This window comes from Alligator mississippiensis, chromosome 4, assembly GCF_030867095.1.
Source record: "Alligator mississippiensis isolate rAllMis1 chromosome 4, rAllMis1, whole genome shotgun sequence".
Classification (NCBI taxonomy): domain Eukaryota; kingdom Metazoa; phylum Chordata; order Crocodylia; family Alligatoridae; genus Alligator; species Alligator mississippiensis.
The window spans coordinates 31,315,182-31,341,137 of NC_081827.1; the positions used below are offsets into that span (position 1 = coordinate 31,315,182).

The 25,956-nt window shown below is 42.9% G+C and overlaps 1 protein-coding gene across 4 annotated transcripts in view; it reads left to right on the forward strand.

Moving 5' to 3' along the window:
• Positions 1-25,956, forward strand: part of TBC1D22A (TBC1 domain family member 22A) — a 432,230-nt gene that overhangs the window by 214,808 nt on the left and 191,466 nt on the right. For all 4 annotated transcript variants that reach the window (XM_019487417.2, XM_059725895.1, XM_059725896.1 and 1 more), the window contains one exon: positions 6,536-6,611. In XM_019487417.2, coding sequence (XP_019342962.1) covers positions 6,536-6,611 — 76 coding nt within the window. The remainder of the gene's footprint in view (positions 1-6,535; positions 6,612-25,956) is intronic.

Here is a 25,956-nt window from a genome sequence, read left to right on the forward strand (position 1 = left end):
TAGAGACTATGGCAATATTTCAACCTTTAAGGAAAGATCCTTGTGTTCTACTCAACATTTTTTTCTTAGCATTTAATATTAGAAATTATCCTATGTAGGAGATGCTGCAAGATGAATAGGTGATACACACCTTTTTCAGCCAAATTACCACACTAAGACTGCCAGTTTATCATTTCACATCATCTCTTTAATGTTTAGGAATTCCTTGAAAATAAATTAAATGTTCACTATTGAATGTTATTTTATTAGTTTAATTTGATAGTCTTTTTTTTTTTTTTATAAACTGATTGTCTGAAAAGCTGTTCCCATACAGCTGTGCAAGATTAAGGGGCACATTGCTATAATGCTATAACCCTTGATTATACTTGGGGGGGGGGGGGGAACCCTGTCCAATCCTGGAAGGAAAAAAAGGGAATTCTAATATAATAAAAGGCTTAGTACTTCCGTCTCTGTGTCTGTCTCTCCGTAACATTGGGGGCCAACTGTGCATGTGCCCCGGAAAGGGCGGGTGTCAATTGGCTGCATGGGCCCCGCCTCCTCAGGCAGGTAGCCAGAGGCGGAGGGAGCCCTTATGCTTTAATACTGTATTGACTTGCCCTTGGTTCCTGTCAAAGCTGACAGAAGCCAAGGGCACTAGGACCCAGTGGGAGCCTCAGCAGCACTGAGCAGCCCAGCCCTTTCCACCTCCAGCCATTGCACTCCCTGCCTGCCGGCACTGTCAGCACCACGTGGCTTGGTAGAATCGCCAGAACAGGGAGCATGGAGCTGCCCCGGTAGGGTATGTGTGGGTGTATATGTGGTTGTGGGGGTGTGTGAGTGGGTATGTGTGTAGCCAGGGGCTGTGTGTGTGGGTATACAGCCAAGGGCAGAGTTGGTGGGTGGGTGTGGGTGTGCAGCCTTGGGCAGAGTATGTGTGTGTGTGTGTGTGTGTGTGTGTGTGTGTGTGTGTGTGTGTGTGCGCGCGCACGCGCACACGCATGTGCGTGCAGCCAGGGGCTGGGTGGGTGGGTGTGTGTAGTTGTGGAGCCAGGGGCATGGTGGGTGGGTGGGTAGGTATGGTTGTGGAGCCAGGGGCACAGTGGGTGGCTGTGGTTGTGTATCCAGGGGCAGAGTCGGTGGGGATGTGTGTGTTTGTTCATAGTGCGAGTCCCACACGCAAACCCCACCATACACATGCACCCACACTCCCCTCGCATTGCCATACCCATACCCACCCACACCCCACATATCCATAGACACCCACATGCTTCCTCACTCCACATACCCACACACCAACAGCCCCCCACAAACCTATACCCACCCCTCACAATATACAGAGTAAGACTTCATTTTTAGCTGTGGTGCGATCACCTCTATGTACACTACACAAATGCATGTAAATTGGGAACAAAATATTTTTGAAATCAAATTAATGTATGTTGTAGATGTTTCCTTTTTAGAATATAATTTGGTAGTTTTCTGGTTCCAAGATGGCAAAACCCCTTGCTGAAAAGAGTACTTTTGGGGGCAATGGAAGGGTCTTCTAGTGGCGAAGGTTAGGGGGCGGGACTTCTGGTCACAAGATGGTAACAAAGGGGTGGGGCACCTGCCAAGGGCTGGAGCTACCCATGCAGCCCTTGATAGCTTGCCAAAACTCAGTAAGTGGCCTTCCACCCAAAATAATTGCCCACCCCTGGTTTACATGGCTGGCCCCAAAGGGTGAGTAGGGATGGGGCATGTAAACTGTCCCTGAAACACTCTGTCATTCATGATGGGCAATTGGCTAGTATTTTTAGAAGTGCAGTGTCTGGAATACCACCCCCATAAAGTTTTTTGGGAAGGCGTGATCCTATACAAAGGGGAGGTATGGAAAACAGAACCTCATACTATTTCATCAAGGAGAAACATGAAGAACTAGCATCTGAATGCAACAATCAATAAAATACAAACAGTATTTGTTTAATCCATTTTCGAAGGGATCATCTTCCTTTTCCTGCTGTTCTTTTGAATGTTTTCTTTCAAATTTCCTTATATTGCTTGCTTTGTATTTCTACCTTTCCTTCCTCCCAATGAAGATTCCCAGTGGTGCTGTCAGTGGCATGTCTGCTTCATCACTTGCCTTTCAGTTTTTTTCTCTCTTTCTCCTTCTTTGCATCCTAAATATACAGTATTATTCATTAACCCCTTTTCTGATTCCTTACAGTATCTGTTAGGAACCTTTCTGCTTTGGTTTCAGAGAAAATGGACAGTGTGGGCATTATCTTCCATGCAAATATTTGTTAGAGGTGCACTGATATATCGGTTGCCTATTGGATTGGCACCAGTAAAAGGGAAAGTTTACTAGAGATGTACTGATACATTGGTCCATATCATATTGGCACTGATAAAAGGAAAATTGACATTATTGTCAATCGGCTTTTTTTGGTTGATGTAGCTGATAATGTCGCTGATAACTGCTGCGTGCATGTGTGCCGCCATGGGAAGGGCTGGAGGGGAGGGAAGGGACATCGGGGGGCGGAGATTGAGGTCCCCACAGTGAGGGAGGGACTGCGGCTGGGGCATGTGCTGCCCAGCTGGGGCGGGGCACAGGGCGGAGCTGCGAGTGGCTCGTTTGGGGGGCACAGGGGGGAAGGTGGCTCCACCACTGGCTCCAGCCCACAACATCAGCCTGCCTTTGTCCCATGCGCAGGGTGCGTGTGCAGCAGCAGGAGCCACTGCGTACCCCCTGGCTGAGCCCTGGCTGGGTAGTGCCTACCTCTGCCACAGCCCCACTGTCTTCTTCATGATGGGGGGGGGCTCGATCTGGCCCCCCACACCTCTTCCCTTCCCTCTTGCCTCCCCCCCCCCCAACAGACTTAACAGCTGAAGGCTGCTCTTCAAGCTGCTGGGCTGCATATCAGCTATCAGATCAGTATCAGCCAATATGGCTCGTTAATAATGGGAGGGCGTGGGGGGGCAGCAGATCAAGGCCCCACAGTGAGCAGCCCACATCCTCCCCATGCAGAAACCTGGGGGGGTGGTACATGCCGCTCGTGCCTTCCCTGGGCGTGTGTGCAGTGGTGGGGAGTCACCTCCCCCACACCCTCTGCACAAGCTGCCCATGGCTCTGTCCTGCTCTGCAGCCTGCTGGTTTAACCAGAGTAAAACGGTTATTGGATCGGCATCAGCCAATATGGTTGATTAATAATCAGGTATTGGTATTGGCCAAAAAAATCTTCATGAGTGCATGCTTAATATTTGTTGCTACACTTCTTGTTTCTCAGTAATGTAGTAGGAAGTTCCTTGAATCTTCTATTACCTTGGCCTTGTGGTCCTGTTCACTGTAGGGAATTGTATTGGCAGAATCTGACTTCCCAAGGTTACTAACTAATAGAATGGGATATGCTTGTGTGAGGGAGTTCATATTTAAAATAAAAATTAATTCAAAACCCCTGGAGACATCTCCATGCAGACTGGTTTATTTGCTTACTGTTGGTCTTCCACATCATCTAAGGAGGTATACAGAAGGCAATTTTACAGTAACGTCTCAGATCCTCCAGCCCCCATTATGATCCTTTCTAACACAATATCTATTGGCAGACGTGTTGAAGAAGGTCATTTGGGTCAGATGGTTGTGATTTTGTTGAGATTCTTAGTTTTCAGACCTAAGGTTAGTGGTAAGTTTCTTGTGGATGCTTTCTTGAATCCTGAACTTGCTTTCTCAGGGGCTTGTTCTTTTCAGTCACATTCATTCAGGCTGGTTGAGAGGTTTGGAGACTTTCTCACTATTTATCACCAGGTTGGCAAGCCTTTTCATGAGCTTGTGAAACGTTGCTTGCCTATAACATCCATTGCTTTCTAGGCATTTGAACTTGAATCTTTTTTCCCAAGGTTTATAAGGCAGAAACTTCAGTCATTTTCCATAAGTTCTCATATTTACCAGCATGCTCTGGTTTCTCTTTAGATCATTTAAAACTGCTGCTTTTGATGAAATGTTTATGACAAGAGGGGCACTTAATTTTTTTTTTTCCTGCAGCTGCCCTGGTTCTTTCCTTTTTCAGGAAGACTTATTTTGCTGTAAGATTTTGGTAGTGATACAAAAGAAGAAAAACCCCAATCTCAATTTTACTTGGATTCTTAAATTTCTACTTTCTGCCATTGATAATGCAGTCTTGTCTTTAGCTAAATGGGCCAATTTTGATATTCAAAGTGAGGCTGTCTTCAGCAAGATCAGCCACTGTCACTCATTACTGTCAGTGGTGCTAAAGGTACAAGTTGCGCTTCAGCTGGCTGACACATCTGTTTTATAGATAAGATGAAGAAAATTTCCCATTGTTTCCACTGCGATTACAGTCAGCCTACCCTGAGAGAAGATATTTTTGGTTATTCTGTGAGTGCTAGGCAGGAACAAGAGAACGGAGAGATGCCAGACATGGAAATGTGTAAGTGACAGAGAAAGGAAATTTATTGTGAACAAAGAAACATCACTTCAAAGAGATGGGAGCTTGTGGAGAGTAGTAAACTCATTTTTGAGGTGCAAAGAAATGGGATGGGAGTAGATGAAACGAGGAAAATGGAACGAACTACCAGGAAGCAAGATATGGAGCGAGGAAGGAGTAGAGGTGGGGAAGAGTAGAATACGGTGTGCCCAAGATTGTGAAGAGGAATGTATGGAGAATATAGATCTATATATTTTAATGTGAACTAGTACAAGCCAGTTCCACAAATTTTTGCAGGGCCTAGCTCATGATGTTTGGTCTTACCAGCACTGTTCATGCTTGTTTAAGTTTTTTTATTCTTACGTATTTTTTTATTCTTATGATTTTTTTCTTTAATTATGGCACTGGTAATTTTGCAAAAGAAGTAGATGAGTCTGGTTAAGGCTTATGTAATCTAGGGAGCGAGGGGAAAACACTCATCTGTATCTAGGTTGCATGCTCATCACTAGATGCTGTTTGCAGGATGGGAGAAAAGGAGATTAACTAACAGATCACAGCATTGCTATTCTAAATGTCTTGATACTCTACATATGTCATGTTTTAGGAAAACAATTAATTGCATTCTTTCAAATTACGTATTACACCTGGGGTTTCTTTTAATTTTTCCATGTGAAACCATGATGCTGAAAGATCATAAACGCACTTGGAAAGGATTGAAGGATGAGTGGCACATTTAAATACATTGCAGAATCTTTAAATGGATTTTTTTTCCTTTAAAAAAGATTGCCAAGTCTAAGTGTAGGCAGGAGGTTTTCATCTCTTCTGTGGTATAATAAAACAATAGTCATAGATTGTATACTTTAAAGATATCTGATTATCAGTATATCAAAGCCCAGAAGTGTACATCTATAATAATTTGCATATCCAATTACTATAGTTGTGCATTAAGGTTAAGCTTTTGCACATTACATTGGGGTTCTCAGTTTTACTTATGTCCTGGGGTTCTGAGCCTAGATCGACAACTGCTGTATGTTGCCATAGCTGAAATGAAGTGGAACCTGTAACTAATTACACCATTTAAGGATACTTATCTGAACTTTGGAAAATAAACTTCCTGTCACTTGGAATTTTGGGTTTCTTATGTCAATGTGGGGTAAAAAATCAATGTTTCGGTGAAATAATAAAATCCTCTGTATGGCAGGTCATCTTATCTTTCCAATAAGACACTTTTTGCAAGCTATTCAGAGGTTTATGAACAGTGGCTCTTAACATGTTTAGATTCAACGCAGCCCTTTGAAAATACAAGCTCTTAGCTTTCACTCATAAAATTCTAGAATCATAGCAAAGTAAGGCTGGAAATGAACTCTGGAGGTCATCTAGTCTAATCCTCTCTGCCTGAAGCAGGATCACCCCAACCACATCTTTGTTTAACTTGTTACTAAAAGTGGACAGGCTATCTTGTCACATGGCCACAAAGCCTTAAAACACAAACCTGCTATAGTAGGGGGCCAGTGGTGGCCGATGTCCTGCTGTTTCAAGGGTTGTTAAAATACTTACGGGAGATCCAAGAAAGAGGGGCATGCCCCCTTTGCAGAGTAAGGCAAAAACCTCAAAATCCCTACCAATCTGACCATGGTGTTTTTTTGACTATGGAAAAATAATAGAGCAAATCTCCTGTTGCAAAGAACTTAAAAGACAACCGCAGAATGTCAGAATGATTCTAACACTGTGTATTCCTGTTTGAAATCTCCGGGTTTAGTTTATGAATCATGTGTAGGTGTTTGTGTGACACCCTAGGCCCACGGCATCCTTAAAAACGATCACATGGCACCCTTGTTGAGAATCAGTGGCTTAGAACAGTGCCCTAAACTTCAGTGGGGAGGTATTTAGTGAGTAAACTTAAGGTGAAGCTGTCAAAAGTGTAACAGATGCCACTGGATATTGTCACTGTGACTGTGGAATGATTGATTATTTTCTGTTAGTAATAAAAGACTTTAGAGATTTGATTTAAAAAAAATCACTTTCCTAGAGAATTCTTATTTTTTAGAGAGACAAACACCCAATATGTGCATTTCAATAAGCAATTGAAAAAAAACCTTAAGTTTTGCCAATATGTATTTTTATATTTGTCTCCTCAGGACAACTATACCTTTGCACAGCCAGGGATTCAGAAGAAAGTGAAAATGTTGGAAGAACTTATTCGTCGGATTGATGGTAAGTCTTAAAAGCTAACCGGAGTCTAAGTGCTGCTTCATCAACAGTGTTTAGTTAAAAGCTTTGTGAGCAGTCCAACCAATATCAGTGTAGTTATCTACCATGACAGGGTAACACAGCCTTTCTCAGACGAAGTGTCATACTCAATCAACCTGTGGCATAGTGGCTTTTGCAAGATCAGTGCTGTGTATCATTTAAAGGAAAGCCACTAGAGCATGAGCCACTTTCATTACTTTTTATTAAGGCAATATAATCAAAATTCAATGGCAATCTCTTTGCAGGAGAGTAATGGTCACATACAAAAGGCAGCCAGCATTCATTTTGCATTAAGCTCAATGATTGTTGTAATTCGGCAGAGTCAGAGTGATTGTTTATGGTTATCCTTCGGCACTATGTTTTGTGCCTTTGTGCATCATTTTGTTATCAAGAATGCCTGAATAATTTCTCTGTGGAATCCAAGTAATTACTAACTCTGGAATTAACATCTTTAATATTATAGATAATTTACAGTGTGTGTAGGGGTAATTTTAGATTATGCTTTCATGTTGTAGCAGAACACTTTGAAATATTTTCTACCTTCATCCTTAAAATAATTCTCTTCATGAAATGCTGACTGTCACATTGCTATAGCAGAGTTTAATTAAATGAAATTCAAGAGATAATACTTGCCCATTCTAAACACATTCTCCTGATAGTTTGCTAAATTAATGAACAGAGCATTAACAAAGTGATGCCAAGCAGAACTAAGCATATATTTGTGACACTAGCCTGTCAATGATGAGATGAGGGACAAATATATCTTAAATAGCTTAATACTGGATAACTGTATTGAAAAGATGATTTCTGCCTTTTCGTTTTACATATTGTAATCTTTTCCTGCACCAGTGCTTACTACAGCATATTTTATCTTTGTTTGCATATATTTACATTTTGAATACTTCACATATTTTCTAGGTGCCTTTTTAGGGTCATGACAAATAATGGTTATAAAATAGCAAACAAAATTGATTCTATTTAAAGACTTCCGGTGGTGGAAAAAATGACACAGACCCATTCTTAGAAAATATATATTGAATATATAAAAGAGTGCATTGCTTGTTTTAGGAAGCTGTGTTGGTGCAAGTATATTTATTTATATGAGCATAATTAAGTTTATGTAACACACCAAGTTTTATGGTACAAAATCAGTGCATTTAAGTTGGGAAGAATACTTTTTCAGTACATTATGCTTGTGTGGCAAGCAAATTGACATTTCAATATTTGGAAATATACAGATAAATAATTTTTTTAAATTATATTTCTGCTGTGTTTTTTCCCAACCTTTAAAAAAATGTGTGTTCTGAACATGTTTGCGCTTCATGATTATTTTAAGAGTTATATTGGGGGTTAGTGTGCTGATTCCAAACATTTGTAGAACCACATTTGTATAGACTCCTATTCTGAAGCATTTTAGATATTAATAATACCTAAACTGATAGACTTCTTATATCTTAACAGTTAAACATTTTTTCTAAGCTAGTTCTTCAGTCCCTAATGTTTTTCTAACCATTTTGTACAATAAATGTTTAGTTTTGGATATTAAAATATTGAACATTATTTTATTGGATAAATATTTTAGGGTTTTGTTTTTTTTTTAAATATTTGTTTATCCTCCTAGGAATAAAAGAGCTCAATTTTGCCATCAGTGCTTTAATGGGGATGGTTGAATGATTTTTTGCATGTGGATTATTCATTCTTCTTCAGTTTTGCCAATTGGCTTTAACAGATTTTCTAGTGAATAAATCCTGCTCATTAATCTGTCCTTTGCCAGGTCTGCAGATTGCAAGTGAAATGTGAGTTGCAGGTGTTTTTGCCTAATTTAAATATTTTGGTGAGCTCTTTAACTTCCTCATACAAAATGCTGTTAAAATACTGCAGCCAGGAAGCATAATCCCATGAGCAATAGTCTCCTTATCTTCTTGATCTGAAATATGTCCATTTTTCATCAATCAATGGTCAACCTATGCTGTGTTTGAATTTATGTAACATTTAGTAAATATCTGCATGTGTACACAAACTCTGCCAGTAGTGTACCAGCATAGTGTCATTTACTTTGAGCCACACTATATATCAATATTTTTCCTGTAAATTTCTATAACAGTAAATGTGTGTTTAGTATTAAGATGCCAAATACTATTCCTTTTGTATAGTAGAAGTATCAAGGTTGATAAGTCTGAGAATCCAACAGATATTAATCTCTTTAATACTGTTATCTAAACAGAAATAAATTATGTTAGTTTAATATTAATAAAGTTATGTGGTTAACTTTATGTAGTCTATACATTTATTCAGTTGAACATTGTTTTCTTGAAATTCAGCAAAAGAACAAACTCATTTCATTTTTTTTTTTTTTTTAAAAGAAAGATGGTAAACAAATCTGAGAAGTATAAATTGCTGCTTGCCTTAATGTACGAAGAAATATACAATTAGAAAGCCTAGGTCCTGCTGAGATTTAATGGACCTATGCTTCCATTCAGAATCATTATCAGTACTGTATGCATATACTGTAAAGCACGTATAAAAGTATTTTTAAAAGCATCCATCATTATTTGCAAGGCATGCTGTGCTACCTGTTGGGGACAGATTTGAGCATCAGAAAACAATCCAAACTTAGGTATGTTAAGTGTCCTGACTCATGTAATACAGGTTCTTTTGTTCTCTTATCACATTTCTTTGGCTGATTCGTATAGCTACATTTGCGTCAGCTTTGAAGGAAGTAAATTGACATATATTTTATGATAAAACGAAGATAATTTTATGAAGAAAGCTAAGAAGTGCGTCAGAAAAAATAAATTGAAAATGACAGTTTGCTGATTGTAAGCACACCTCTAACTGCATCTGTATTGATACAGAATGACCAGTTCAGACTTTCTGATGGGAGTAGAAGATTGGGAAAACTATGCTCAAGTAGAGATCCCAATTAGTAGGGTGGGAAGAGGCTAAGAAGTTAGATTTTTAAACTGGGGAGCATCTTATAAAGCAACCTGAAATAAAACTAACCTTTCAAGTTGCATTTATATTGCTGTAGGGGTTGTAGCCTTGTTTGGCTCACCTGTGGTGATCCTTTTGGGCATAGGCCCTTCTGTAGGTGAGGACAGGTTGGGCTGTCCAGTCATCCTCTCTTTGGCTTTGCCTTCACAGAGTCCTTCAGGCCAATTGTTGTTTTGCTCCATGATTTGAGAGGAATTCTTTGAATAAGGTTTGAGTCTGTGACTTCCAAAAAGCTAATCATTTCTTCTTGTACTCACCAGATAAGTTTCTTGCCCTTACGACATCTCACCAGTGCTTTCAGAACCTGGTTTGACATGTAGCAGGAAATTAAGCAATCAATTTAAACTATAATAAAGTAGATTAAAACTTAGAAGGGGGCTAGATTTTTATTACTGTCAGAACAGTGGAACAAGCTGCCCAAGGAGTTTGTAGAATCTGCTTCATTGGAGGCTTTCAAGCAGAGGCTGGATAAGCATTCATTTGGGATTGTTTAGAAATAGCACATCTTGCATTTGTGCAGGCAGCTGGACTGTATGACCCTTGATGTACCTTCCAACCTTATTATATGAGCCAAGCCCTTCAGTCCTCACTAGAGGAAGTCAGTGATCATCTTTATAGGTTGGTATATGTACTACAGCACTATGACCCTGCTAAATGAGATATTGTACCTAACCATGTTGATCTAGAAGACTCTGGCTTCTTTCTCTGCACCTGAAAGGAAAGTAGCTAAGAAGTATCAAGTTCTTCCTATGGAGTCTGAGTATTGTTACGTGCATCTGGTGTCCTGCTGTTTCGTGTTACCTTTGGCAAACAAGATGACTAGGCTGTTCTGCACTTTTTCAAAAGAATAAAAGCCAAAATATGTTGATTTCTCTGACCCTAAGTTTGTTTTGTTTTGTTTTGTTTTGTTTTGTTTTGGGGGGGGGGGTTGGTTTTTGTTTTGGTCTGCTAACCTCTAGTTCCAAATAGCTAATTATCAAACACTTCTGACCAGGTATTACTTCCCTATATACCAATGTTTTGACAGGATACAGTGGTACCCTTACCAGAGTAATCTAAAGAAGCCCTTCCAGTCTTCCTACCTGAGAGGCATGAAGTAATTAAAACATTCCAATAAGTGGATCTGGTTATGATGGGACACTGTTTCCTACTTCATGGTCATAGTTTTAGGTCCTGAGATGTTCTTCAAGGCTGAAGTTACAGATTTCCCAAAGAAGCTCAGAGTACTCTGAAGGATTTTGAGTATTGAAAGATGTGATGCTGTTGATATGCCAGAGAATTCCAAAGGTACAAGTACCAGTCATCCTGTACCTCAGGGTATGTCTCCCTGTTGCCCTTCCCTCTTCCTCCTCTATATACCTTCTGGCCTATGGGACCTCACTGGAAATGCCAGAGCTTTCGTAGGAGAAATCAATCTTCAGCCATAGAGTCTGCTCTCTTATACAGGAACAGGCAGCAAGGAACCTTGAAAGGTTCTTTTCAAAACCCAGAGGGGCTGTCCCCTCTTCCCATTCCTTCAACAATCACCTGGCCTACCATTTTTAAACATGATCCATAATTTCCATGGTCCAATGGCTATTGAATACTTTCAGAATTAGTTATATGTTCCAGTTCATTTCACTGCCCATCACAAGCAACTCTTCAGTTGAATTTTCTTCTCATGAGATTTTGTTTAGGTAAGAGTTTTCCTCATTTCTGATGTAGGCTGCTTATAATAGGGGATGATGGACTTAATATAGTTCATTTCTTTCATTTGCAAACTAGAATTCAAGGTAAGCATGCTAACGACCTCGTGCTATCTGCAGGAGGGGAATTGGTTCTCCTGCCTTGACCTTCAGGATATCTGTTTTCAAATCACAATCAGACCTTCTAAGAGTATATACCTCCAACTTGGGGTGGGTCACTGCAAGTGCCTGCTGTTTGGATTTTCCTCACCAAGATACTCTTGGTTGTGGCCTGCACCTCAGACAGCAAGGGATTACAGTCTATTTTTATCTAGATAATTAGCTAGTGAAATGGACTTCCTCCCAGCAGGTATCAAGAGAGCCTCCTCACTACAGTATGACTACTGTTTCCTGATTTAACATTGTTGATGAACACTCAGACTGTCTTCACCTTCATGAGTCAGTATGCCAAACTTTAGTTTTGGTGCATTCAGTCATGGCTTGAAATGTCTGCCCTTTAGGGAAACATCTGCTAAACTGGACAGTTACAGTCCACCTGTGCATTTCTCCTCCTTTAGGGGGTAGTCAGAAGTCTGTTTTTGTACAACAGTGATAATTGTGATGGGTACCTCCTTGCGAGGATGAGCCCATACTGACTACCTCTAGACACAGGATGTCAGGATGCTGAAGGAGATGAAACTTTGTATCATGGTAAAATTTATGGCAGTATGCACGAAGGCATGTTGAACCTTCCTAAATGCATACTGTAGTGTTGCCTATGCCATACCTGTGATGCTGTACATCAGGGGTTGTCAGCCTGCAGTACATGTGCCACAAGTGGCTCAGGGAGCCTCTGTGTGTGGCACACGGTGGATCAAGGAGAAGGCAGGAAGCACAGCAATAGATACAGCAGGGAGTAGAAAAGCAGAACAGCAATTTGGATAGAGCAGGGGGATCAGCGCGGCACCTGGGGAGGGTGCAGAGCTAATTTGTGGCACATCTGCTAAAAAGGTTGGCTCCCACTGCTGTATTAAAAACAGGCTGATGTAAGATTCTTCCTATTATACCCAAGACCACTTGGACGCTTGCAAAAAGTGTTAATCCCAATGGAGAGATTTGAAAGGTTTGCTTCTGGTTTACACCATGACTTCTCCAGTTTATAATAGTGGGGACGGGGGTGGGGGAGAGGGCGGGGAGACGGAAGAGCTGAGTGGTGCTCATATGTTTTCAGAAAGACCCACCTTCCCACCTCCCACGGTGTTCCTCAGTCATGTACAACTAACTTACTACTTTAAAAACAGGGGAACTTGCTGCCTAAAATAATTAGCAAACCTAAGGTTAAGAAATTGACATACCACGTACTCCTGCAGAATGTTATAGGAATGTTCTCATTTCAAACATGCTCCAAGACATGCCAGCACATCTCTGTCACTATGCAAGTAAAAGAAAAAATCAGGTTAAACTGAACAGAAGATGCATAAAATCAACATGTGCAATACAATATTTTTTAATAATCTGGTGGTTTATGCATATTTTAGAGGTAGCAAAAACAACATGATGACATATAAATTTGTGGAGAAAAAGCAATGTATGTGTGTAGGAGGGTACGGCAGATACGACTTTCTCATGAAATCATGGGACCTCTATGCAACTGACCAATGTGTGTGTCAGGAGAAGCAAACCATCCTGAGATTCCCTGTAGCACCACAATATACCCCACAAGATCTGGCAATACCAACACCAGAAGCAGTGACCTATGCAGAATATTGGGAGCAGATCATACAGACAGGTTGGATTGGAGATGCAATGAAGAAGGAGGAGGGTGTGGGAGGGACCACCTCTCTCGTCTGGGTGTACTGGGTCTCCGCCTCCACTTCCCTTTGATCTTGGCTGAATGAGGGCTGTTCTCTTCGTAGAGCACCGTCCACTCCTACACCATGCTCCTTACTACTCCTGATTGGGTGTCCAAATTTCTAGCCTTACCTCTGGAATTCTGAACCCCTCAGTCAGCAAATGCCACTCGGTCTGCTGTCCCCAAGACTTTCTTAGGGTATCTCAATCGGTCCTTGGTCTAGTCGTTAAAGCTGGTCACCAACTACTTTTTTTCCCAATGCCATGGAAGTTCAGTCAAACATCAGTGAAGTTCACTGTCTCTTGTAGTGTATGGTATCTCCATACATAATTCAACAGTTTCTCTTTCATATAACAGAATATTATCTGGTTGTCACTGAGTCCTCCTGTTTCACTTGATCCACAGGAGACTGATTAATTATTTATTAGTGAAATCACTAGCCTCCCTCAATTCACAAAAGATCAACTAATAACCCATGAATTCCTTTATTAATTCTTGATGAATTTCACAGTCCAGCCCAATCCACGGCTGAGCAATTAATCATCAATGAATTCATCACTCTCTCTTGATTCACCGAAGATCAATTAGTTATTCCTGAATTTATCAGTCTTTATCCTTCATACTAATTATATTAATTGTCTCACTCTCTCCAATTGATACATGAGGTGCCAAGGTTGTAGGATCCTTCCATCATTTTATCAACAGTCTGGTGCTACTTGCTGTAAGTTTTTTACCTCCTAGGAAATAGCACCTTCCTTCCCACTGATCAAATTCCCCTTCACTCGCCTGGTCTCACTTATTAGCATGGTCCTAAGTTTTCCCTGTCTTCTCAGGAATCTCACTGGATTCATGCTGCAACTTGGAGTCCCGGTTTTGCATCTCCATGTGTGATGCATAGCATTTCCAAAAATCTCTCTGCGTTCCCCTCTCTGGGGTAGTGTGCACTGACTCCTTGTTGTTGAACCTTCTGGAACTCTCGAGGACTAGTAAAGGCTAGCTCCCTCCACTCATGACTGTGTGCAACTGGGACCACGCTCCTTTGCCCTGGACCACCCATGGGCCCTTTTTCTGGGCGCTCCAGTGGCCACACATCCCCACTGGGCTTTTCCAAGTCAGTCTGCTCTCTGACCGTGGCCCTCTGATATTTCTCACCTAGAACAGAGACTGGAGCTGGCTCCTTATTACAATGTGTAGCTACCCTCCCATGATACTTAGGTAATGGAATTCTTTGTGCATATGCTTGGTAACCTCATTTAAGTTTGTTGACCAACAGTGGAATGGTTGGGGAGGACCTTAGAAAACAAGTAAATGAATCAGATCACCTGGCTGATGCTGCCTGGACTGCTATAGCTACAATATCAGCTAGTGGCTCAGGGCTCCCCCTCTCTCCCTAACATCTGGTGCATGCCCCCACTCCACGGTTCAGGGAAGCATGGTGTGGCGCAGCACAGCTCATAGTGCCTGGGAAGCCAGCATTTTTGTGGTGCCACTGGGAAGCCCACAGGGAGCTGAAACTGAGGCAGGGTAATGCACCGTTTTGAGGAATGTCTGCCTGCATGTGGTGCAGTGGTTTGGGGCAATGCCTGCCTGCATGTATGCAGGACATGCAATCTGTTGTGGGTTCTAGGGGTGCCCCTGTGGTGTGTGGTCCCTGGTGATCCAGCCTGGGGGGTAGGTGGCCCCCAGTTGCTTTGAAGTTGGATAGCCTTAAGTTAAGTGATGGATAGTGTCCATATGTATTTACCAGCTTAATTGAGGCTTTATTTAATAGGATTTTAGGACATGAATTATCAACCTTCAGTTAAAATTTATGATACCTAGTATGTAGAAAATAACCAAGCAAGTTTTAGTTACCCCATCATGGGGTACAGTTATGCTGTTTTCATCATCATTATGTTCAGGGCTGTTCCTCTCCCAAGGGTCTTGCAGAGCTCCATGTTGTGTGTTTGTGACAGGCTGTGTGAGTCAGATTGCTCCCATCTAGTCTTTCCATATATTTATACAGACAACACCTTACAAAATTACCTTTTGTGATTCAAAGAGGACCTTTCGTGTTATACAAACTAAATAATTTTGCGGCCATTTTTATTACTTTAAATAACTTTTAAAAGCAAGTTGAGGGTTCCTTTTCTTGGGAACTATCCAGTAACAGGTTAAAGGGTATTTTTTGCTTTGCAGAAGATGGGAGCTACCTGTATAGATTTAAAGGGGCCTAGCAAAAGCAATTGCCATTTCATGCAGGCTTAAAGTATATAGTTTTCTTGCTGTGAATGCCTAAATAGGATGGGTGTCCTGCTCAGCTTGGCATAACTACTTCTTTAAAAAAAGCTATTAACCCTTAAATTTTGTTTATGTAAGCTAAACTAGTAAGTATCCACACCACATGTTTGAGTTCACATGATCATTAATCAATTGTTACCCAACAGCTGCTTCAGTACTTGAAATTTATATAGCCTTCTTGCTAATCATAACAGCTACCAGCATATGAGAAGTGATATTTGCCCTTCAGAGAGTATGAGTGCGTTATATTAGTGGCTTAAGCAGCCTTCATTAATCCAGTCTCATGGATCACAACTCCTGCCTTCCTTAAAATAACTGTCCTTGTATGTACAACACAGATCATTGCATCAGAATTAAGAGCTAGACTGCTTCATTCATCTAAAAAAAATTCTCTTGAACTTAAAACAGCAGAGTTTTTAATGAATCATATCATTAAAAGTTTTTTTAAATTTTTGACTGTAGTATTTTTAAGACTTGGATTTTGAAGACAGAATCATTGTTCCAGCTAACATATTTCCATATTACTGTTGTTTGTTGTTGCTTTTGTTTGGTGGAACAAAATATTCTAAAGCTTATAGGGGAAGATGGCAAGGTAGCTTAATACTACATTTACTTGATTCCAAGATGATTTCCCCCCCCCCCCCAAACAAAATGGGGGGAAAAGCCTCATCTTGGATTCAAATACTGGCCTGGGGCAGGTGACAGCTCAGCTCTGGTAATGGCTCAACTCCAACTTCTGTCTTGGGCTCAGCTCTGAAGCTGGAGCTGGGCTGCTGCCTGCCACAGGCCAGGGTGGTTCATGTAGTAGGAGAGGGGGCTTGCTACATGGGGGGGGGGGAGAATGAGTGGTGTGGAGGGAGGGAGAGTGCAGGGGAGACCTGCCTGTATGGCTCAGGGGGAGGCTGTACAGCCTGCTGCCTGCTCTCTGCTTGCTCCCATCTACTCTTGCTTATGTTCTTCTCTGGCTTCAGCCTGTCCAGCCCTGATCTGACCAGGCTCAGAGATGCTGCTGCTCCCTTTATTTGGCCAAGCAGGGTCACTGCCGCTGCAGCTACTGCTGTAGCTGCCTGCCCCACCACTAGAGCAAAACAGGAGAAGATAAGTGGTGGTGGGGCAGGGTTTAAACAAGGTTGAAGGGAGTGGCAGGGGCCAGTTGGCACAAGAGAGCAAGGTCACTGGGGGCAGGCACAGGCATGGGAGGCAAGGAGGAGGCAGTCAACAGGGGTCAGGCATAAGAATGGGGGAGGCAAGAGGCACGGAGGGCAGGAGTTGTGCTGGGGACATGGAACAGGAAGACAGTCCCAAGCATGGGGTGGGGGGTAGGGGCAGGCAGCAGGAGGACAGTTTGGCAGGGCCAGGCATGGGGGGTGGGGTGGGGGGGGGGGATGGAAAATGATATAACAAAAGTATAGTTTTCCATATATAGAATTTAATTATTGCCAGGGTCATCTTAAATTTAAAGTTATCTTGGATTCAGGTAAATACAATAATATAATACATCAATTATCTAACCCCCCCCCCCCCCCAAGTATCTACATTTCTATCTTAAACTATGTGGAGCAAAAATGTCTTTTAATTTTAATCCCTGAAAATCACAAACTATTTTAACTCATTAGTACAAAGCCTGATGTAGAATGGCATGGATCCTGTTTGGTGGCCTTGCAGTACAACTAGGTGGTTATGGTGTTGCTGCTGCTAAGAAGAGCCTTCCTTAATATTTAGCCTAAAACTTCCTTCTCATTATTTTAAAATCCTTTCCACCTGTTTTGTTGTGTTCCTGGTGCATGTTGTGAAGGTATGTCTTTAGTTTTGTGTACTGTTGAAATAGATCATATAGCTGTTGCTGCAGTTTGCTTTAGCATTTCAGTGTAAAAGATCTTTTTGAATTACTTGCACATTCATCAAGCTTTTATGAAATATTTTAATTCTGGTCTTTGTTCAGGAGGATTTTTTTTCTTTCTCTTATTATGTTATTTAAGGCGAACACTTCTATGCAAACTCTTCCCATGCTAAATTTTAATATCTTTTGTCAGAGTACTTATTTTTTCTCTTTGTAGAATCATTTTTTAAGTGGATAAAGACCTTTTTAAGAGAAATAATACTTTTCATGGTCATATGTAATTAAGATATGGAAAATAACTGGAATAGATATGACCTTTTCGATCTTTAAATCATAATACAAAAAGGAATCAGTATCCTGGAAGAGGAGTGGGGGGAGGGGGGGAAGGGGGAGAGACAGAGGGAGACTGTTAAGACATATTTCACACATTATCTAAACCTGCTAAACCTGATATAGCCTAGAAATGTACTGTGTGCAAAATCAAATAAACCTTTTTGAGTAGAAGGATGCTGAAATTAACTAAAGACTTGTATATCCAAAGTTTACAGATGTTCAGCATTTGGCTGTTGTCATGCTTCAAGGTTCATTGTTTCTCAGTTGAATGGTAATTACATTAGTAGTTCTAATGGTTAGAGTAAGGATTTTGAGCAGCAGTATTTAAAAATAGCCAGTCTTGTCTTTTTAACACTTTTCGTTGATGTGTGGGAAATTGCATGGCATTTTTTTCAAATTTTCACAAAAGAAAAAAGCAGTTTTTACTAAAAGAAAACAGAACTGGAAAAAATAGTGGCTTATTTTTAATACAGGTTTATAGCAGCTAAATGTACGCTGCTTTATACTGTCAGTAAATAAGACTATTTTTGATGCCTCAGTATAACATTATTTAGTGTTAAATTGATATTAAATATTGTTTGATATTGTTTGCAGTTTTTGAAACATCACCTTGAAAATTTCATGTCACTTCTGGGTTTAGTGCTAAAGGCTAAAGATGATTATCATGTAAAACAATTCATAGATTGAATATAAACTAAGTGATCTACAGCACTTGTAGTCTCAATAGTCATAGTCCAACTTGTTCTGATGAGTCCCACAGTGAGCTCACCTAACTGAAACTGATTGCAGGCCATCATAGATTCATAGATTTATAGAAGTTAGGGTCGGAAGGGACCTCAATAGATCATCGAGTCCGACCCCCTGCATAGGCAGGAAAGAGTGCTGGGTCTAGATGACCTGAGCTAGATGCTTATCTAACCTCCTCTTGAAGACCCCCAGGGTAGGGGAGAGCATCACCTCCCTTGGGAGCCCGTTCCAGACCTTGGCCACTCGAACTGTGAAGAAGTTCTTCCTAATGTCCAATCTAAATCTGCTCTCTGCTAGCTTTTGGCCATCATTTCTTGTAACCCCCGGGGGCGCCTTGGTGAATAAAACCTCACCAATTCCCTTCTGTGCCCCTGTGATGAACTTATAGGCAGTGATAGACATCTTAGGAAAATAATTTTACAGAGGTAGAGGAAAAAATAGAAAAAACCCACCATGTGAGTTTCTTTGTTGCATATTCAAGAAGGCAATGGAATAGTGCTTTTCCTTTATGGGTACATTCAGATACACACATTAGTGGCACATATTTGTCCTGCTTCTTGGTGCCTCAGGGCATGCCTCTGCACATACGCTCTGGTGCATGCCAAATTTCCTAGGTGGGGTATGGGAGGCTGGGGTCAGCACCTGTGTTGGCCCCAACAGCCTTACCTGGGGTCCTTGGGGACTCCCAGGGCAGCACTGACACTGATCCTGTCTCTCGGAGCCTGACTGGTATCCGGTGTATGGCTCTAGATGGCTAGGTTACATTTACGAGGACACCAAATTTAGAAAACAAATATTTATCTGCCCTTGGTTGCCTGTCAAAGATGACAGGAGATAGGAGCAGTAGGACCCAAGGGAAGTTGGTGGCAGGACCCAGGAGCCCAGCAGCAAGACTTGCGAGGAATGCTGCGGCAGGGTGGGGTGGCAGCGTGTGGGAGCACAGTAACTGCTGGGCAGGAGCATGAGGCCTGCACTGGCGTCCCGGGGCCAGCACTGGCGGGGCCCTGAGAGAGGTGCCAGGAATGTGGGGTCTGGGCCAGCAGGGGTCTATGGAGCCGGGCCAGGCTGTACCAGCAGGGAGATGAGGGAGCCAGTGTGGCTTCAGAACCCCTGCCGGCCCAGGCCTCGTGCTCCTGCCTCCCTGCTCTGGGTCTTGCTGGACCTGGCTACAGGACATCATCATGAGCCTCATGCTCCTGCCCAGCTGCTGCTGCACTCCTGCGCACCTGCTCACTACCACTGCCCCCTCACCTCCGCCCTACACCGTGTGTGTGTGTGTGTGTGTGTGTTCATAGGGCAAGTCTCACATTTACATCCCACCATACACATGCACCCACATCCTGCCTCCCACTGTCGTACACGCAGACCCCTACCTCCTCACATACCCCAGCCATCCTCCCCCCCACACAGCCCCCCACAAACCCCATAGCCACCCACACTGCACATATCCCATACAAATACCCACATGCTACCTCATCCCCACACACCCTCCCCCACAATCCCCTACAAACCTATACCCACTCCTCCCCCTAAAATATACCAGAGTAAGACTTCATTTTAAGCAATTGTGCAGTCACCTATATGTACAGTACACAAACACATGTGAATCAGGACAAAAATATTTTTTGAAATCAAATTAATTAATGTTGAATATATTCAATTTTTAAAATATAATTTGGTATTTTTGTGGCTCTGCCATGGCAAAACCCTTGCTGAAAGGGAATACTTCCAGGGGCAAGAAGAGGGACTTCTGGTGGCAAAGGGATGGGTTAGGGGGCGGGACTTCCAGTCACAAGTGGCCCCCCACATCAGCAAGTGGCCCTCCAGCCAAAATACTTCTCCACCCCTGGCTTAATGGATGATTTCTATATGGTTGATGCTTGAGGTCCTAAGATATAAGAATATGGTAGAGCTATAGAATTTTAGGAGTTCTGAGCACTCACTGGGGAGCTCTAGTTCTTTCTGTAACCTGGGAGTTAGTGCATTTTGTTCTGCAAGTTATCAGCTTGAATGTAAAGTAGATTTATGCATGTGTAATTTCTTTTAAAGTAACAAGTTAAAATAGGTGTCTATATAGCTAATTTTTCAAACATACTATATTATCTCTAACCATTTTCACAGATTTAACAGGATAGAATATTCAGCTTCTGTGTTGAGAATGCACTACTTAATTTACAAGAAAAATACCTTTTCATTTAATTTATTTCAGTTTTGGATTTGCTTAAGTCCTTCAATCTTAAAAAGTCAAGAGATTAAACTAAAAACATTTTTTTCCTATTGAAAGTCTTATTCAGATTTATTGAAAGTCTTACTGAATATACTGTGAAATATTATAGGCTTAACTAACTTACTTGGCTTTTAATTTACTTTTTGTCTGTTCACATGAAGAACTGATGATGTAATTATCCTGGTAGATGATGTGAGATCAATAATACTAAACATTTTTTTTTTTTAAATAAAGTCACAGAGTACTTAATTATATATGCAAATTTGTATTTGCATATCAGTACATGGAGATGCATTATTTTTGAGAACTACAATTTTTAAACAAAGTTTATAATTGGTGATGAGACTTTCACGTAAATGTGAAATTGTATTCAATTATATGTTAGGAAAATATTTTAGTTAAATATTAAAAAGAAGACTTGCTTTCTTTATCCATTGTATAATAACTTTTTTCTAATGAATACATGTTAGAATAAGAATTTTTTAAATCTAGCTGAATATATTTAATGCTTCGTGAATTTGTAACGATCTTCAAGAAAGGATATAAGTCTGTGTGTGGGAATATTTAGGTATCGCTCTCCTTTCCACAGCAGGGAAAATACTTGCCCACATCCTTCTGAACTGTCTTCTGCCTCTTGCTGACAAAGTCCTGTTAGAATCTCATTGTGGTTTCATAGAATCCTAGGAGTAGGGTCAGAAGGAACCTTGTAGATCTTCAAGTCTGACCCCCTGCCTGGGCAGGAGGGAAACTGGGCTCAAGTGACCCCAGCCAGGTAGGCATCGAGCCGCTTCTTAAAGACCCCCAGGGTAGGAGCCAGCACCACTTCCCTTGGAAGTTGGTTCCAGATCCTAGCTGCCCTTACTGTGAACTAGTTCTTATGGATGTCTAATCTAAACCTACTCTCCAACAACTTGTGGCCGTTATTTCTTGTTATCCCAGGGGGCGCTAGGGGAAACAAGGTCTCCCCCAACCCCTTCTGGTCCCCCCTAGTGAGTTTATAGATGGTCACCAGGTCCCCCCTCAGCCTTCTCTTGTGAAGGCAGAACAGGTTCAGGTCCCGTAGCCTCTCATTGTAGGGTCTGCCCTGCTGTCCCCAGATCATGCGGGTGGCCCTCCTCTGGACCCTCTCAATGTTGTCCACATCTCTCTTGAAGTGGGGTGCCCAGAACTGGACACAGTACTCCAGCTGTGGCCTGACCAGTGTCACGTAGAGGGGGAGAATCACCTCCTTGGCCCTACTTGAGATGCACGATAAAGTCTGGTTAGCCCTGCCAACCATGACCTCGCATTGTCGGCCCATGTTCATCTTGGAGTCAGTGATGACTCCAAGATCCCTTTCTGCCTCCGTGCTCTCAAGAAGGGAGTTACCCATCTTATAAGTGTGGTGCTGGTTACTACTGCCCAAGTGCAGCACCCTGCACTTGTCAGTATTGAAATGCATCCTGTTTTTGTTAGCTACCCCTGCAACCTATCCAGGTCATTCTGCAGTCTTTCCCTCCCTACTAACGTCCCCACCTCACCCCAAATTTTGGTATCATCAGCCAGTTTGAACAGGTTGCTTTTCACCCCATTGTCCAAATCGCTGATAAAGAAATTGAACAGTGCGGGCCCAAGGACCGAGCCCTGGGGGACTCTGCTGCCCGCTTCCCCCCAGGTCGAATATGACCTGTCCACCACCACCCTCTGAGTACGACCCTTCAGTGAATTTGCAATCCATCTGACTGTGTAGGCATCGATGCCACAGTCGCCTAGTTTTTTAATGAAGATGGGGTGGTCGACAGTGTCAAATGCCTTGCTGAAGTCCAGAAAGACTACATCCATGGCGACACCTGCATCCAATGCTTTTGTGACCTGATCATAAAAGGCAATCAGGTTGGTCTGACATGACCTGCCCCTAATGAAACTGTGCTGGTTGCCCTTGACCATTATCCCCGATGCCGGCCCATCACAGATGTGCTCCTTGATGATCTTCTCAAAGAGTTTCCCCAGGATTGAGGTAAGACTGACAGGCCTATAGTTCCCTGGCTCCTCCCTCCTTCCTTTTTTAAAGGTGGGGACCACACTGGCTATCTTCCAATCATCTGGCACCTGGCCTGAGCACCATGAGCACTCGTAAAGCCATGCCAAGGGCCCTGCAATAACCCCTGCTAGCTCCCTCAACACCCTGGGGTGGAGAGCATCTGGACCTGCTGACTTGAACATGTCCAGCCCCTCCAGAAGCACTCTAACCCAGTCCCCCTTAACCTTAGGTCTTGAGGCGTTCCCCTCGAGTTCGTCTAGAATCACAGTGGGGGAGTCCCGGTCCCTGCACAAGAAAACGGAGGTTTCGGGTCATCCCAGAGTGCAGTTGACATGATTTTTGTTGCCTGCCAGGTCGAATGGAAAGGTGTTAGGAAGAACACCGGGACCTGTATATGCCCTTCATTGACCTCACTAACACCTTTGATTGCATTAGTTGTGAAGTTCTATGGAAAGTACTGGCCAGATCTGGATTTCTGGAAAAGCACAGCAAGGTCCTGATGCTTCTCTATGACTAGGTAACTGTGACAGTTCTACATAGCAGATTGGAGACAAATCTGTTTATGATCCAAACTGGGGTTAAGCAAGGGTGTGTCATCTCCCCAACTCTGTTGTCCATATTTTGACAGTTATCTTGGTTCTCATTAAGGGCCACCTTCCTTCTGGAATTGACATAGAATACCAAATGGGTGGAGGGCTTTATAGTCTAGGACATTTTCAATCAAATATTCAAGTACTCAAAACAAGTATTCTTGACCTTCAATATGCTGATGACTGCACAATCATTGTGCATCCTGGGGAAAATCTTCAGACTGTGCAGGATCTTTTCGGAGAAGTGTACTGAATTTTGGGCCTATCTCAACACATTAAGAAAACAGTAAGAAAGCTTTTTTAAAGTCAAAGTCCCCCTTGTCCTGGTGATAGGTCACCTGGTCATAAAAGGAGATAAGATTGGTCAAGCAATACCTATCTGCAGCAAACCTCAGGATGCTGCCATCGAGCAGTCTGTTAAGAATGGCCTCTTTGATAATCTTTTCTAAGACCTTCCCTAGAATAGAGGTCAGGCTGATGGGCCTGTAGTTTGCTGGATCCACTTTCCTCCCATTCTTGAAGATAGGCACCAACTTGGCCTTCTTCCAGTCCTTGGGCACTTCACCAGAGCACCAGGAGTTCTCGAAGATCCGTGCTAGGGGATGAGCTATGATGCTTGCCAGCTCCTTGAGTACCCTGGGATGTAAGCTGTCAGGGACAGCTGACTTGAAGGTGCCCAGCCTCTCAAGGTGTTTCTTCACAAGGTCAGCATTGATGGAGAGTAAGGAATCATAAAAATAATAATAAATTTGGAGTAAGGAATCATCCTCATCCAGGTGTTCCTGTCCTGTAATTGGGTCTTCAGTTCCTGCCATCATTTTTGTCTGCTTCATCCTGTCACAAACCTATAGTATGAGCTAGCTTGAGCAGGGAATTTCTTACTTAATACTTATTTAGAAGCCTGACATGGAGATCACAGATCAAGGGTCAGAGCCTCTAGGTGTATTGTATAAGGTAAGAGTATCTTTAGGTGGTCCTCGCCCCTACCTTGGGCTAATTCAAGAGGAGGCTTGACGATCACCTGTCTGGGGTCTTGTAAACCCAGCATTCATTCCTGCCTGTGGCAGGGGGTCAGGCTAGATGATCTGTTCGGGTCCCTCCTGACCCTAGCTACTATGAAATGCAGGGGCATCCCTTTGGACTGCTGAAAAACCGATGCAAAGTACCCATTTAGCAAGTTGGCTTTTTCCTGGGCATCGGTTGTCAGTTGTCCCATCTGGTTTAGCAGGGGTCTGATGTTGCCCTTACTTTTCTTTGGCTCCCTACATATCTAAAAATGGTCTTTTTATTGTCCTTAATACTTGTAGCTAGTTGGAGTTCAGTTGCAGCCTTGGCTTTCCTGGTTCGCTCCCTGCAGGTCCAGACCAGTGCAGAATATTCCTCCTTGGAGGTGGATCCCGTCCTCCATCCTTTGTAGGTCTTTCTTTTTAGGTTCAGGAGGTCCGCTTGTTCCCTGCAAATCCAAGAGGGCTACTTTGCACTTTTGCTGCCTTTCCTCCGAGACGGAATAGACTTTGCTTGTGCATCCAAGATTACTCCCTTGAGGAGCAACCACTCTTCCTGAACTCCCCTCCCCATTGGGTCGTGGTCCCTTAGGGCCTTGCTGACAAGCCTCCTGAGCTTGTCAAAGTCAGCTTTCCTGAAGTCGAGGACTTCTTTATTGCTGACTGACTTGCCAGCTTTACGGTGGATGGTGAAGGTGATTAGGTCGTGATCACTGTCACCCAGTTTCCCTTCGATCATTAGGTCACCCCCCCATAGCCAATACCAGGTCAAGCAGCTCTTTACCTCTTGTTGGCCTGTTGACTTCTTGCGTCAAGTAGAGCTCATCCACTCATGAGCGAAAGCTTTGTGACCGCTCTGAGTTAGCCGAGCGCTCCTCCCATGAGATGTCAGGGTAGTTAAAGTCTCCCATAACAACCATGCACTGGGAGCATGCAGCTTCAGCCACTTCCCTGGCGAACTCCAGGTCAAGCTCTTGATCCTGGGTAGGAGGTCTGTAATAGACTCCAACCACTGTGTCCCCTGTGCTGTGTTCCCTACGAATTTTCACCCAGAGGGTCTCCAGTTGTCCACCCTGAGTGCCAGTGTTGGTTTACAGGGACATATAGCTTTCCTTGACACAGAGAGCTACACCCCCACCCCTTTTGTCCACTCAGTCTCTCCTGTACAGGGTATAGCCATCTATACCTGTGGCCCAGTCATGGGTGGAGTCCCACTAAGTCTCCATTATCCCTATGACATCGTAATTATTTGTGTGAAGCAGGAGGACAAGTTCCTACTGTTTATTCCCCATGCTTCTGGCATTTGTGTACAGGCAGGCCAGTGTCCCTCTAGGGGCCCTTGCCTTGCCCACCACTCGTTCCAGGGCTGGGGCAGGGGTGGGCTCCTTTAAGTGCCTTGACCTGCTGGCTGTGCAAGGGTTGCTCAGTGGGCCAGCAGTGGCAGTAGTCCCCCCATCCCCCAGCGGGATCAGTTTAACACATTGTTTGTGGATGCCTGACTTGACTCCCAAAACAAGTGCTCTACTCAGCTTGTTAGCAGCCTGAGATCTCACAGTAACCAAATGAATTTATACAAGGGCACATGGAATCCATATGTGAAGAAAATGGATGCTGATATGAAGACTTGGAAAGAGCTGACTGCTGAAAGACAGGGGTCTGTGAAGCTTCAGTTGCTTATTCGATTCGGAGGAGATTCAGCCCAATTCAGCTGCCAAATCTCCAAATCCGAATCGAATTGGGAGACCCATTAATCTCTCC